Genomic DNA, 13,506 nt, shown 5'->3' with positions numbered 1-13,506 from the left:
GTGTTGGAAGGAGTAAGACCCACAGTGAGTCAGAGAGAGGCATCTCCGATTATGCCTGGCTCTTTTTTCTCGCATGTGTGACTGGTGTTGCAGTGCACAAAGTGCCCATTGACCTCAAAAGCAGGGCTCCTTCGGCGTGGTCACGTGAGGCGAGGGTTGTGTGCAACAGAGGTAGACCACGGTTGATCTGGCTTAACCATACACTGTAAACAAATATAGATGCAACTTGACATCCCATTCGCGCTCAGACCATCATTTCATTTCAGTGTATTAAACATGTTTATTAGATAAGCGAAAAACGAATTTGTCTTCAAAGATTTTAATTGGCATCCATTAAGACAACATTTACATTTTGTGTGTAATTTTGCTGAAAATGCTGGAGCGCACTAACAATGTTAATGCTTTCCTGTTTCACCTTTCGCTTGGCTAACCTTTGGCACAGCAGGATCTTGTGGAAAGCATGATCTGTTTGATAAGGGTGGGTCCTGCATGGATAATACCTCAACTTTAGACCCTAAAGAATTGAAGGAATACAGTGTCCTTGAAGCGTTGCACGACTTACTTGAATTAATAGAACAATGACTTAAAATGAGGAAGACAGTTTTAAATAGATTCCAGTACTTACTAAAACGCCATATGCTGCTCTCACAGGAAAGTCGGAGAGACTGGATGAGTCCACACTGTCAGACTTGTCTCCCCTGTCGTCTGGAGTGGACTCAGGACAGCAGTCCCCTGTCTCTCCAGAGAACAAGAAGAACCACCGGGGGATCAAGAAGCTCTGGGGAAAGTGAGTACCTGTACAGCTGACACACACACACGAAGGGCACACTGCTGAAGATCTTTCTAGAGATATTTATTCAGAGACTGTTGGTATAAATGCAAAACGATCTGATATTTGTCATCCTGGGTAGAGGTGGTGGCCTAGCAAAGGTACTGATGTGTTCTATCTCCTCTACCCTAGGATAAGGAAGACACAGTCTGGCAGCCTGCAGGGAGAGGACCTTGAGCCTGGAGAGTTTAAGAGGGGGGGACTGAGAGCCACCGCCGGCCCTCGCCTGGCCCGGGCCGGAGAGACATTGACCTCTGTGCGGTATGGGATGGACACTATCATAAAATACATTAAATATAGTGTATTATCGTAAATGTGCATGTGACCAAGAATATACCAAAAAAGCCAATGTATTAATTAGTTGAGCAGGAATTCCCAAAATATTCCAGTCTTGATGATCCAATCAATTGTCTGTCCTCTCCTGCAGGGATCTGAAGACGCCCTTCTCCAAGTGGACTCCGGAGCAGGTGTGTTGCTGGCTGGAAGAGTATGGGCTGGGCCAGTATGTGATTCTGGCCCGACACTGGGCCGACAGCGGGCAAACTCTCCTCTCTGCCTCACCACAGGATTTAGAGAAGGTACACACTGTACAGTCACACAAATTACTCTGCTAACTTATTTTGGTTCCCAGAACGCTGTTGGAAAGTTATTTGTCAAATAAGGCAAGGACATCCTTCCGGGAACGTTCTGTGTTAGCTGGGTGTTCCTCTAACAACACACTGTATAATCTCCATCAGTATGGCTGTCAAAGCAATGTTTAGCTCGTCCCCTCCAATCATTCTACCTGTCTAGTCATTGCAACATTCTCATCACCATTTAGTTCTACCTGTCTAGTTCTCAAGACGTCATTTCGTTCCGTCTTTCACATCATGTTGCTCAACCTTTGTTGTTGTTTTGAGCTAGTTTGGAGCTATGTTTCAGCTATGTTTTTTTGTTGTTGCATTTGACAGGTTCCTGTACCAAACGTCATATCAATATATATGTAGGCTGTTCTCAAACTAGCAGGGCAAACTAATTTGTTTGAATCTTGATCACAATTGTGAAATAGCATGCCAAGTGACTCCAAATCCAGTTACTTAAACTGGGATTTGCAGCACTCACTTTGGAGTAAATAGTGTGCTCATAACCTGGATTCATTTGAATCTTGATATCAGGAGATGGGGATTAAGAATCCACTGCACAGAAAGAAGCTGCAGTTGGCCCTGAAGTCGTTCAGCACCAAACTGACAGAGAAATCCTCTGAACTGGACCACATCTGGGTCACACGTATGTAGGACACAGTAGAGGCCATCAACATATTCACTCAACATTCAGCAAACTTGGTGATATATATTCTGTGTAATCAATCCAGTATAAGTGGTTGTTATGTGGTTTATCCTCAAAGGTTGGCTTGATGACATTGGTTTACCTCAGTACAAGGATCAGTTTCACCAGGGAAGGGTAGACGGCAGAATGCTTCAGTACTTGACAGTGGTAAGTACATCCATCGGTTTTCATCGTCGTCTTTGCCTCACTGTTGTGTCTCAGCCACTGTATGTAATTCATAAGGCTTTCAGATCTCCCTCGAAAAAGAGGGATCTCAAGGGACTTCCTACACTCAGAAAAAAGGGTTCCAAAAGGGATCTTCAGCTGTCCCCATAAGAGAACCCTTTTTGGTTCCAGGTAGAACTAATTTTGGGTTCCATGTAGAACCCTCTGGAGAAAATGTTGAACATGGAACCCAATCGGGTTCTACCTGGAACCTTAAAGGGTTCTTCAAAAGGTTCTCCTATGGAGCACCTTTTTCCTAGGAGTATAGTTAAATCCAGTACAAAAAAAGAAAAAACATGCACAACATATTTGATTCACTTCCTTCAGAACAACCTCTTGTTCCTGAAAGTGACCAGTCAGCTCCATCACCTCAGTGTGAAGTGTGCTATCCACGTCCTCCACGTCAACAAGTTCAACCCCAACTGCCTGAAGAGAAGGCCTGGAGATGAGGTGAGACACGTGCATGTGCACGTTTGTGGGAGTTTTTCCATTTACACACGTATGTAGTTGTGTTTGCTAAGACGTGTTATTACCTACTAGAACAAGACGTCTCCCTCGGAGGTGGTTCAGTGGTCTAACCACAGGGTGATGGAGTGGCTTCGCTCGGTGGACTTGGCGGAGTACGCTCCCAACCTGAGGGGCAGCGGGGTGCACGGGGGCCTTATCGTAAGTACAAGGGCCCAATGATTGAATCAGCCCCTTCTTATACCTTTCTACTGCATTTCAGCTCAGGCCGTTATAGTGACAAATATGTCCATAATGGGACATGTATAGTTACATACAATTCCTAAGAGACTATCCCTAAAGAAACTTCAATCATTTCCACTAATTGGTCTTTTGACCAATCACATCAGATATCTTTTTAAGAGCTGATCTGATTGTTCAAAATAACAATTAGTGAAAATAAAAATCAGGGTCTGCCTGTGTAGACGCTGCCTATTTTTCCAATTAATTCCATCCCAACTTTCTGTGTAATCACCTGTATGTAGGCAGGTTAGCATTTTTCCTCATAAATCTTGTTCTGGAGGCAGCATTGCAGTGGTCACTACCTGGCACAGCCATAAAGTTATAAAATCTGATTTTAAACCTAAACATATCCATAACCCTAACCTTAACCACACTGCTAACCCTAATACCTAACCCTAACCTTATGGCTGCAATATGTAACATTTTGGGCAACCTGACCAAATTCAGATAGAAATGTGAGTTATAGAACTGTCATTCTCATCGATAGCAAGTCTAAGAAGCGGTAGATCCATTCTATATCCTCTATTTCTATGCTTCCTGTGCTTAAGCCATAATACAGGTGTCAAACTCATTCCACTGAGGGCCGAGTGTCTGCGGGTTTTCGCTCCTCCCTGGTCCTTGATTGATGAATTAAGGTCACTAATTAGTAAGGAACTCCACACACCTGGTTGTCTCTGACTTAATTGAAAGGAAAAACTTAGCCCCTCCGTGGAATGAGTATGACACCCCTGCTCTACACTATACAGTGCATTCGGAAAGTATTCAGGCCCCTTTAATCCTTCTAAAATTGATTAAATAAATAAAACACCTCATCAATCAACACACAATACCCCATAATGACAAAGTTGTTAGAAATATTTGCAAATGTATGAAAAATAAAAAACAGAAATAACTTAAGTAAATAAGTATTCAGACCCTTTGCTATGAGACTCGAAATTGAGCTCAGGTGCATCCTGTTTCCATTGATCATCCTTGAGATGTTTCTACATCTTGATTGGATTCCACCTGTGGTCAATTGAAATGATTGGACATGATGTGGAAAGGCACACACCTGTCTATATAAGGTCCCACAGTGCATGTCCGAGCAAAAACCAAGCCGTGAGGTCGAAGGAATTGTCCATAGAGCTCCGAGACAGGATTGTGTCAAGGCGCAATCTACAGCATTGAAGGTCCCCAAGAACACAGTGGCCTCTATCATTCTTAAATTGAAGAATTTTTGAACAACTAAGACTCTTACAAGAGCTGGCCGCCCGGCCAAACTGAGCAATCGGGGGAGAAGGACCTTGGTCAGGTAGGTGACCAAGAACCCGATGGTCACTCTGACAGAGCTCTGGAGTTCCTCTGTTGAGGTGGGAGAACCATCCAGAAGGACAACAATCTCTGCAGCATTCCACCAATCGGGCCTTTATGGTAGAGTGGCCAGACGGAAACCTCTCATCAGTAAAAGCCACAGGACAGCCCACTTGAAGTTTGCCAAAAAGGCACCTAAAGACTCACAGACCATGAGAAACAAGATTCTCAGGTCTGAGGAAACCAAGATTGAACTCTTTGGCCTGAATGCCAAGCGTCACATCTGGAGGAAACCTGGCACCATCCCTACGGTAAAGCATGGAGGTGGCAGCATCATGCTGTGGGGATGTTTTTCAGCAGCAGGGACTGGGAGACTAGTCAAGATCAAGGGAAAGATGAATGGAGCAAAGTACAGAGAGATCCTTGATGAAAACCTGTTCCAGAGCGCTCAGGACCTCAGACTGGGGCGAAGGTTCACTTTCCAACAGGACAACGACCCTGAGCACACAGCCAAGACAATGCAGGAGTGGCTTCGGGACAAGTCTCTGAATGTCGTTGAGTGGCCCAGCCAGAGCCCAGACTTGAATCTGATCAAACATCTCTGGAGAGACCTGAAAATAGCTGTGCAGCAACACTCCGCATCCAATCTGACAGAGCTTGAGAGGATCTGCAGAGAAGAATTGGAGAAACTCTCCAAATACAGGTGTGCCAAGTTTGACCTTCTCCCCAAGAATACTCGAGGCTGTAATCGCTGCCAAAGGTGCTTCAAAAAAGTACTGAGTAAAGGGTCTGAATACTTGTGTAAAAATAGGTCTTTGTCATTATGGGGTATTGTGTGTATATTGATAAGGAGAAAAAAAACGATTTAATCAATTTTAGAATAAGGCTGTAACCTAACAAAATGCGGAAAAAGTCAAGGTGTCTGAAAACTTTCCGAAGGCTCTGTACTTGCTTGTTTTGTCACATAAACTGACATTAGGCAAACTATTAACATCGCTCAGTTCTGCTTCCAGGGCATGATTCATGACAATAAATGTCAACCACCCTGTATCTTCCTCTGAATCTTCTCTAATGACCCCCCAGATTCTGGAGCCTCGTTTTAACTCAGACACCCTGGCCATGCTGCTGAACATCCCCCCTCAGAAGACCCTGCTGCGACGCCACCTGGCCACCAACTTCAACATGCTGGTGGGCTCCCAGGCTCAGCAGGAGAAGAGGGAGTTCATGGAGTCGTCTGGCTACACTCCCCTCAGCACCACAGCCAAAGTCAGGGTAAGAGATGACAGTACTGTAGTAACGCCAAGGGCTGAACCACCACCCTGTTAGGAGCCCTCGTTTTTGTTGTTTCTCTCTCCCTCCCTCCATCTCCTTTTCTTACTCTCTCATCCTCCTCTCTCACTGTCTCCTCTTTCTATCTTCCTCTCCCTATCCCCCTCCCTTTCCCCCATCTCTTTCAAGAGACAGGCACCTTAATCCTTAGTGTGACCCCTCAGACCTGGCTAAGCTCTAAGACCAGGGCTGCTCCAAGCAGCTTTTCGGGCAGCAAGCTTTTGTAGCGCCACGTATCTCTAACACCCACCATTTTGTTAAGGCTAGTAGAAAATGTGCGGAGGCAAAATGTAGCGATAGCATAATGTACTTAGTCAGCACAATTAGCCTTATAGGAACCATTTTTAAACAGCACTGTCCATTTGTACGCTGTTTAGAAATATTTTCACTGATTATGGTTAAAGGGACAGAATAGAAATTATACACAGCTTTCTCTCAGTCTGTTCATAAAGCATGTCCTCCCATTCAGCCAAAGAAGTTGGGCTTCTCAAACTTCGGCCACCTGAGGAAGAAGAGATGTGACGACTCGACTGACTACATCTGCCCCCTGGAGGCGGCCCAGGCCCAGGCTCAGCTCCAGGCGGTGGTGAACGGGGCCCACCGGCCCTACTCCGGCTTTAGGGGCCTCAGCCCAATCCTGGACAGAGACCCAGACAGACGAGAGCAGGTGGGGCTATACAGCTGATGATGTCACACTACTGTATCTACCTACCCATCACTACTCAGCTTGCAGCCAATAACCCCAACTCTTCCTGCCATGCCCATCCAACGCTACCCAAAACCCACTCCAGCACACCCACCTCCACACCCCTTACGTGCCATCATCTAACACCCAACAACCAAACCTAGCCTGGGGCATGAGCTGCTTCAGGATACTTAGGCTGTTTTTACACAGGAAGCCCAATTCTGATCTTTCTTCCACTAATCGGTCTTTTGACCAATCACAACAGATATTTTTCAGAGCTGGGTTTATTGGTCAAAATACCTATTAGTGAAAAGCCCTCCTATGTTCTCTGTGGATCTACAAGCCTAGTGTTCAGCTGTGATATATCAGCCAGAGGTGTCATGTACCATTATTTTAGAGGTGGCACGAAGTATGTAAAGATGTACGGGTGGTGTCCCCCTGGTAGTTGAAGAATTTTGCAATTTTCAAACACCTGAAACAGCTTTTTCCTGGCATCTAGAGCCATAATCATTATGCCTAATTCAATGTTAAAAGAAAAAAACAGTTTTTCTGAATCGGTTATCTAAACATACCTCTTTACCTGTTCAATTGTAATTTGAATGAGGGTGTCATTCTGACTGTTGTAAATCCCACATCTCAATATACAGCACGTGGGATCATAACACACATCATCAATACAGGAACATATCATGGCATCCTAATTACAACACAAATATCATGATATTATCATAAGGTGCCAGATTACATTTAAACCAAGTCTTTTTCTGCATATCTAAGCATACCTCATGAGCTGTCAGTATCCTCCTGACTGGCACTTCTTTTTTGTAAAAAAAATGAAATGTGCTTCTGTGCATAAATCTGGGTAAAAGACTGAAGACATTTGAGTCTTATTCAGTACATTTAGTAATTGCCAGCAGGCATGGCATCTAAGATAGTTGGACAAGCTACTCTAACTTGATTGACAGCCCGAAATGGCTTGATTGCTTGTTATGAGGTTGGGAGACCGGGAACCAACTTCATAAAATTGTAAGTTGGCTAGTAATACAGGGAAACAAAACATTTTAGTTTTATTTATTCATTATTAAGAAGGAATCAACTGGCTACATAGCTTGATTAAATTCATTTACAAACCTACTTCCTGCCAGTCCATCACCAACATCTAAAATCAAAATCAAACGCTGTGTGTGTCCTAGCATATCTTTGCTCTCCAGGGTGCACCTTGGAAGTAACCACTTACTTGGGGGGGGGGGGGGGGTACTCTTTGCCTGGACCAGTCAGTGTGCCCCCTCTGCAAAATACTGCTTAGAGATATTTTTATAAATAATTACGATAAAATGTGTGCTTAAAATTGAAGTTTAGTAAATCATTTTACATGTGCCCTTGTGCCCCATATGAGCATGACGCTTCTGATATTATCACATCAGCCCTTTAATGCACTAAGATTATACCACTGACGTAAACAACATTGTGCATCATTTTATTGATCCTTTTAACACACATATTTGAGATTCACCTAATGGTATTGATCCATTGTTTAAAAAATGTTTTTCTAACCAGTAGAAAGCAATGTTGCTTGTTTGTCAGACAGTTGTGGAATGAACTTGTGCAATATTTGCATATGGAGGTATATATTTATGTTGGTAAATTGAAAGAAGTACAATGGAAAGTACAATGAGATTGTGTAGCTGTGTACATTTTGACGGAATCTAGATTGTGAGTATCATGCACTGTTCTTTACAAATGTGACTGTTATAATATTTTTATAGTTAAAGATTACGCTTCAATCAAGGAAGCCCTCTTGTTGTCATTAATTGTAAATAGTACTATCCAAATCCGTCAATAAAAATCATAAGTGTGATAAAGGAGTGGAATTCTTCCTGATAACCTATTTAATACATGCAATCTTTGTACAAAGCGTGCTTCTCGTATTAGAGGAGAAAGTTGTCTTGTCTCGGTTTTATGTTGAAATCATCTCTGCCCATTAACAATATTTACAGTTTTAAGAACTTGAATCAAAGATACACTGTAAGGAATTGCGTTGCACGGTACAGGGACATCAGAATGCATCAGTAATTAACCAGTATCGTTCACTAACTAGCCCTCATCAATGCTTCTGATCATCATGATTGGCCCATTGTATGCAAGATGGAGGAGTGCATGTTGGAACAGGACTATCCCATCATGCACCTTGGGGGGAGGGGCTCAACCATCCGCAGGTACATCTTTATCATAAATCCATAATGACCATGTTCCAGGCTGACTTCACTGCAGACACCTGCCATAAATCATTGGTTTATGCAATGCAACGACTGCAATGTAGTCGGCCTGGAACGTAACCTATGACTTGAACAGTGGTGCTTGCTCAGCACTTACAGTAGATCCTTCTACCCTCCCATCCCATCATGCATGGAAGTAACAGTGTAACTGCCAAAATAAAGGAAACACCAACATAAAGTGTCTTAATATGGCATCGGACCACCACGAGCCAGAACAGCACCTTGTCACCTTCTTCCATGAGAAATTCCATAATTTGGTGTTTTGTTGATGGTGGTGGAAAATGGTGTCTCAGGCGCCGCACCAGAATCTCCCATAAGTGTTCAATTGGGTTGACTGAGACGGCCATGGCATATGGCTCACATTGTTTTCATGCTCATCAAACCATTTAGTGACCACTCGTGCCCTATGGATTGGGGCATTGTCATCCTATGGGGGCATAGCTATAGTAGACAATACTTTTAATACATTATCCTAAGCATGATGGATTGTTAATTGCTTAATAAACTCAGGAACCACAGCTGTGTGGAAGCACCTGCTTTCAATATACTTTGTATCCATTATTTTGGCAGTTACCTGTATGTCATTGATGTCCTAGCCTGTCAGTAGTACAGTAGCCCCAGAACTAGGTGTTGTGTTTGACTTTGCAGATGGCGGTGACAGAGGGGACCGTACTGCAGATAGAAGCTCTTTCTGAGGGAATAAACCAACTCACAGTAAGTATTTCCTGAATCCGTCTCATTCAACAAGCTTTTTGACAGTACTGTAAATAATTAATAAACTAACCAGTTAACAAAGTATTTTCTGTTACGCTGTTAACACTGGTGTAGGATGCACCCCCGCAGCGCCCACAAGCTCTGGGATCCTCCTGGAGGTATTGCAAATACTTCTCCCTGCCCCGTGGTAGAATTTCAGGAAGTTAGCTGCCCCTCCCCCCCAAGGGGTGCCTTGCTCAGACTTTGCAGGTGGGGCCTCGCAAAACTGCGCTACGCCACTGGCTGTTATGTTTTGTATTTCTCCTCAATGCTACAGTGCTATGTTGTTCTTGTATTTCCTGACAGTGGAGGTTTCAACTGAATAAACCGGTTTCGACAAGTAGATTTTAAAGTTAGGGACATTACTCTAAAGCCTTTAACTGACAAACATTGCAGAATAATGCTTCCTGCTAACCCCAGCCCCTGGCCCTTCTTGCTTTCAGTATTTGCTAAGCCGAGACGAAGTTCTGAAGGAGATGAGACGGGCTCAAACAGCACTAGTCTGAGAGGACGCTACGCTGGCCACACTAATTAACGCAGCCAATCAACCAAGGGAAACCTCTATCTGCCTCATACCTCAACCTAACCTCAATGCAGGAGGCTTTACCAGCAATCTCAACTGGCTATACCCCTTACCTCATCATAATACAGGACTATAATGTATACTACTTCTGTATTAGTGACACGAACACAATGACCGGTGAAGGAATTCTGTTTTACATGTGTCATTGGTGTGTAGCGCTTCCCCAAACTAGAGTAAATAGCATGTGTTTTGTATTTTTGGTGAAAGGTATAGGCCTACAACATGCCACTTGAGCTTTTAGGACATGCTTTTTCCCCTATGCAAATTAGCCTGTAAGATTGCACACACTGTATTATTTTGTACTATTTGACAACTTTTTTGTATGTTTTTTTTTTAGATTAGGGTCGTTCCACTAAATTAGTCCCTTTTGGGTAGTTTAATTTGGTTTAAAAAATATACATAAAATATATATATATATATATATATATATTTAACCTAATTTTAACTTTCTGTCATGAAGAGCACATGTTCAACTTAATAAAAAAACATGTTTCCCCATCTCAAGAGGTTAAATGAAAAACAAAAGATAATAGCAAGTGCCTATTGAGTGGCAAGTAAAGTAACCAGGTTTATTGTAACAGGGTTGACGATTTCATCTTAAGTCAGCCATGAATCCTCTTGTGAGAGGGTGAATGGAGGCTTGTTTTGTGCAACAGGGAGGGTCAAATGAATGCAAGCTTAAAAAAAAGGAAATTGTTAAAAAAAATTCTAGCCTGTCTATCAGTGGGTGACAGGGTTGACGTGTCATGCTCAACCTACAAGAGTAGAATCAGCTCTCCTGCTTTTACACTATGATTTGACTATAAGATGTTCAATGTTTCTCCTTTTTATGTTCCAAAAGGAATAGTTTCACCATATTACAACGAGAGTTCAGTTCATGTAACAGGGTTGACCTTAAAATGAGGGACATTTTTTATTTTATTTTTTTTACCTTAAAATAAATCACAAATCTCATGAATTTCAATAATAATATTCAGAAATGACTTTGACAAAGCAACAAAATAACTAGGGCTTTCAATGAAGGTGAAAACTTGGATAAATGTTGGGGTTAAGTGGGTTAAAATCACAGGAGGTACATGTCAAAATACAGAATTTTGGCACTTTAGCAAGTCTTTAGGCATATTTAAAACCAGATGCATTGAATTATCAATGTGGTCTATATCATTTAATTTAAGAGTCTTTTAAAATTCCATATTTATGCACAATTTCTTCTTCAAATATCAAAAGGATGCAAAGGGGACTCATTTCGTGGAACAACCCATTACCTGGACACATCCATGATGCAAACAAGGCACTAAGACATACTGCAAACAAAACACACCAACACTTAATACAGCTAATTTGTATATGACCAATAAGAAACAGTTTTTTCTATGTTTCAACACATAATTTGCATATAATTGAATAGGCAGATGTAGTCCTTTAAGTAAGTCCCTTTAACAGTCACCAGAATGGAGGATCGCTTCTGTAACAGAATAAATACTAAGGGAAGCCTGCTCCCTGGGAGTTAGGTAGCCCAGTGAAGTGTCCATGCCCAGGTATAACCTGTACAGTGTGAGGATCCTATTGCAGGTTAATCTGCATCAACCCAGCACATCACAATATCTCACTAGGGTTTCAGAGAGGAGAGGGGGGCTGGAGCTGTTCCAAACATCAAAGGCAGACCCATACTGGTGAGTTAATTGACTTATTTTTATCATTTTTTTTCACCATTCTAGAGCAAACATAGTATAACTAAAGTATTTTTCCTTCAATCCAAGTTATTACAGAAGTATAACCTATGTCACTTTTTTTCATCTAAGTTATAATTTCTACAACAATAAACTATACTGTTGTTATCATATGTTCAGGTCATAAGGGAAACCACCCTCTGACCTAATCCTGTAGACATGGGGAAGATAGAGAGCAAACAACCAGCCCAAGGTAATCTCAACCTGGTGGGAGAAACCACCAGCCTCGACCATGACCAATTCCCAACACTTCAATTTCTCAACCCTGTGGGGGAGGAGAGAGAGCAAGCCACTAGCCCCAGACATACCCAGTGAATCCTTAACAAGCCCAACGATTTTGTCCCTCTATCCAAATACTGTGTGGGGATAGCTGCCGCCAGGACCCAGGAGTACCTCCTGTTTCCCTCGACCCAGAGGACATGTTCCAGCCCCACAGCCCTCAACGAGATCTTCCTAATAACATATATTACCCAGAGCAGCCACCTCCACATGACCGACTCCTCCAACTGCACCACAATGACAAAGCAGCAGCGCATTTTTCTGGGTGCTGACTGGGCGTGGGCTGTGCTGGAGAGGCCCCCCAAGAACCCCTGCATCTAGATTGCCGTGCAGATCCTGCACCTGACAGAGGGGGGAGGGACGGCAGAGGACTTCCCCCCCGGAGGTATATACTGAATACATGCAAGATGGCCAAGACGGAGTCTGCTAATAGGAACAAGGCAGAGAGGATGGTGTATTTTTGCACCTCCATCGGTAATGACTGCTACTCCCTCTTTCTCCTATTTGGCCGCAAGGGCGACTCTGGCAACATCTATGGGGTGCTGAGCAACAAATGTCACAATGCTATAGGAAGAATAAGAACAACCGGGCACTCATTGAGAATTTCTTTAAAAGGGTCCAGGTTCTTACGCCCACAGGAACGCTTACAGGCTTTCGTCACCAAGAGAGACGGTGACCCTTTAACTCTGCTCATCAAGTTTACCTGACCAGTATGATCGATAACCGTGCAACCATTTGTTACATTTCTTTGTGTCTATTGTAGTGTTTCAAATGGGGGGGAAGGACTGTTGTGCTTGGTGGGTTTATGCTTGCCTGGGACTCGGGGACCCAGTGTGCTGAAATTGGCCTGTGTCCATGTCTCGTGTAAACTACTGACCCATGACTGCTGACAGCTGCTCACACCCTTGTGTATAGTATTTATTTTAATGGGCTTAACACTTCACTGGCATCGCACCAGTGTGGAAATTCGCTTATCACTACCAAATGACATTAAAACCTTTCTACAGCATACAATACAGAAAATATGATTGGCCATAAAATATTTTTGTATTTTCTATGATGGATTTAATGACTGATCACATTGCGGTATCTTCGCCCATAACATGATTCTAAGTCAATGACTGTTCATTTGATTAAGGTGGATTATTTTTTGTTAAAACTAGTGAAACAAAAATGGAGGAGAAAAAAAAAAGAGGATGGAGTTGGAAATAAAATGTGTATTTCTGGATGTCTTGAGTTATCTTGTCTAGAAAAGGAATATGTATGTTGAGTAGAGGTCGACCGATTATGATTTTTCAATGCCGATTATTAAATGACCAAAAAAAACTGATGCCGATTAATCGGCCGATGTTTATATATATATATATATATATATTTGTAATAAATGATAATTACAACAATACTGAATGAACAATGAACACTTTTATTTTAACTTAATATAATACATACATAAAATCCATTTAGTCTCAAATAAA

At 42.5% G+C, this 13,506-nt stretch overlaps 1 protein-coding gene and 1 pseudogene across 7 annotated transcripts in view; both read left to right on the top strand.

Moving 5' to 3' along the window:
- The window catches only part of LOC110523834 (liprin-beta-2), a 110,429-nt gene extending 97,170 nt beyond the window's left edge, over positions 1-13,259 (top strand). For 6 of the 7 annotated variants that reach the window (XR_002473493.2, XR_005051864.1, XR_005051866.1 and 3 more), the window contains 13 exons: positions 652-787; positions 962-1,090; positions 1,257-1,407; positions 1,984-2,095; positions 2,214-2,302; positions 2,687-2,809; positions 2,900-3,025; positions 5,480-5,668; positions 6,195-6,392; positions 8,509-8,626; positions 9,335-9,400; positions 9,883-11,695; positions 11,873-13,259. Coding sequence is in view for 1 of the 7 variants with exons in the window: in XM_036978445.1 (XP_036834340.1) it covers positions 652-787; positions 962-1,090; positions 1,257-1,407; positions 1,984-2,095; positions 2,214-2,302; positions 2,687-2,809; positions 2,900-3,025; positions 5,480-5,668; positions 6,195-6,392; positions 9,335-9,400; positions 11,636-11,695; positions 11,873-11,896 (1,403 nt within the window). In the remaining 6 variants the exon portion in view is untranslated. The remainder of the gene's footprint in view (positions 1-651; positions 788-961; positions 1,091-1,256; positions 1,408-1,983; positions 2,096-2,213; positions 2,303-2,686; positions 2,810-2,899; positions 3,026-5,479; positions 5,669-6,194; positions 6,393-8,508; positions 8,627-9,334; positions 9,401-9,882; positions 11,696-11,872) is intronic. The other variant, XM_036978445.1, reaches the window with a different exon arrangement.
- On the top strand, positions 12,071-13,259 carry LOC118964648 (annotated as a pseudogene).
- Positions 13,260-13,506: the final 247 nt, after the last annotated feature.

Source organism: Oncorhynchus mykiss, chromosome 1, assembly GCF_013265735.2.
Source record: "Oncorhynchus mykiss isolate Arlee chromosome 1, USDA_OmykA_1.1, whole genome shotgun sequence".
Taxonomy (NCBI): Eukaryota; Metazoa; Chordata; class Actinopteri; order Salmoniformes; family Salmonidae; genus Oncorhynchus; species Oncorhynchus mykiss.
This window is presented reverse-complemented; position numbering and strand designations above follow the sequence as displayed.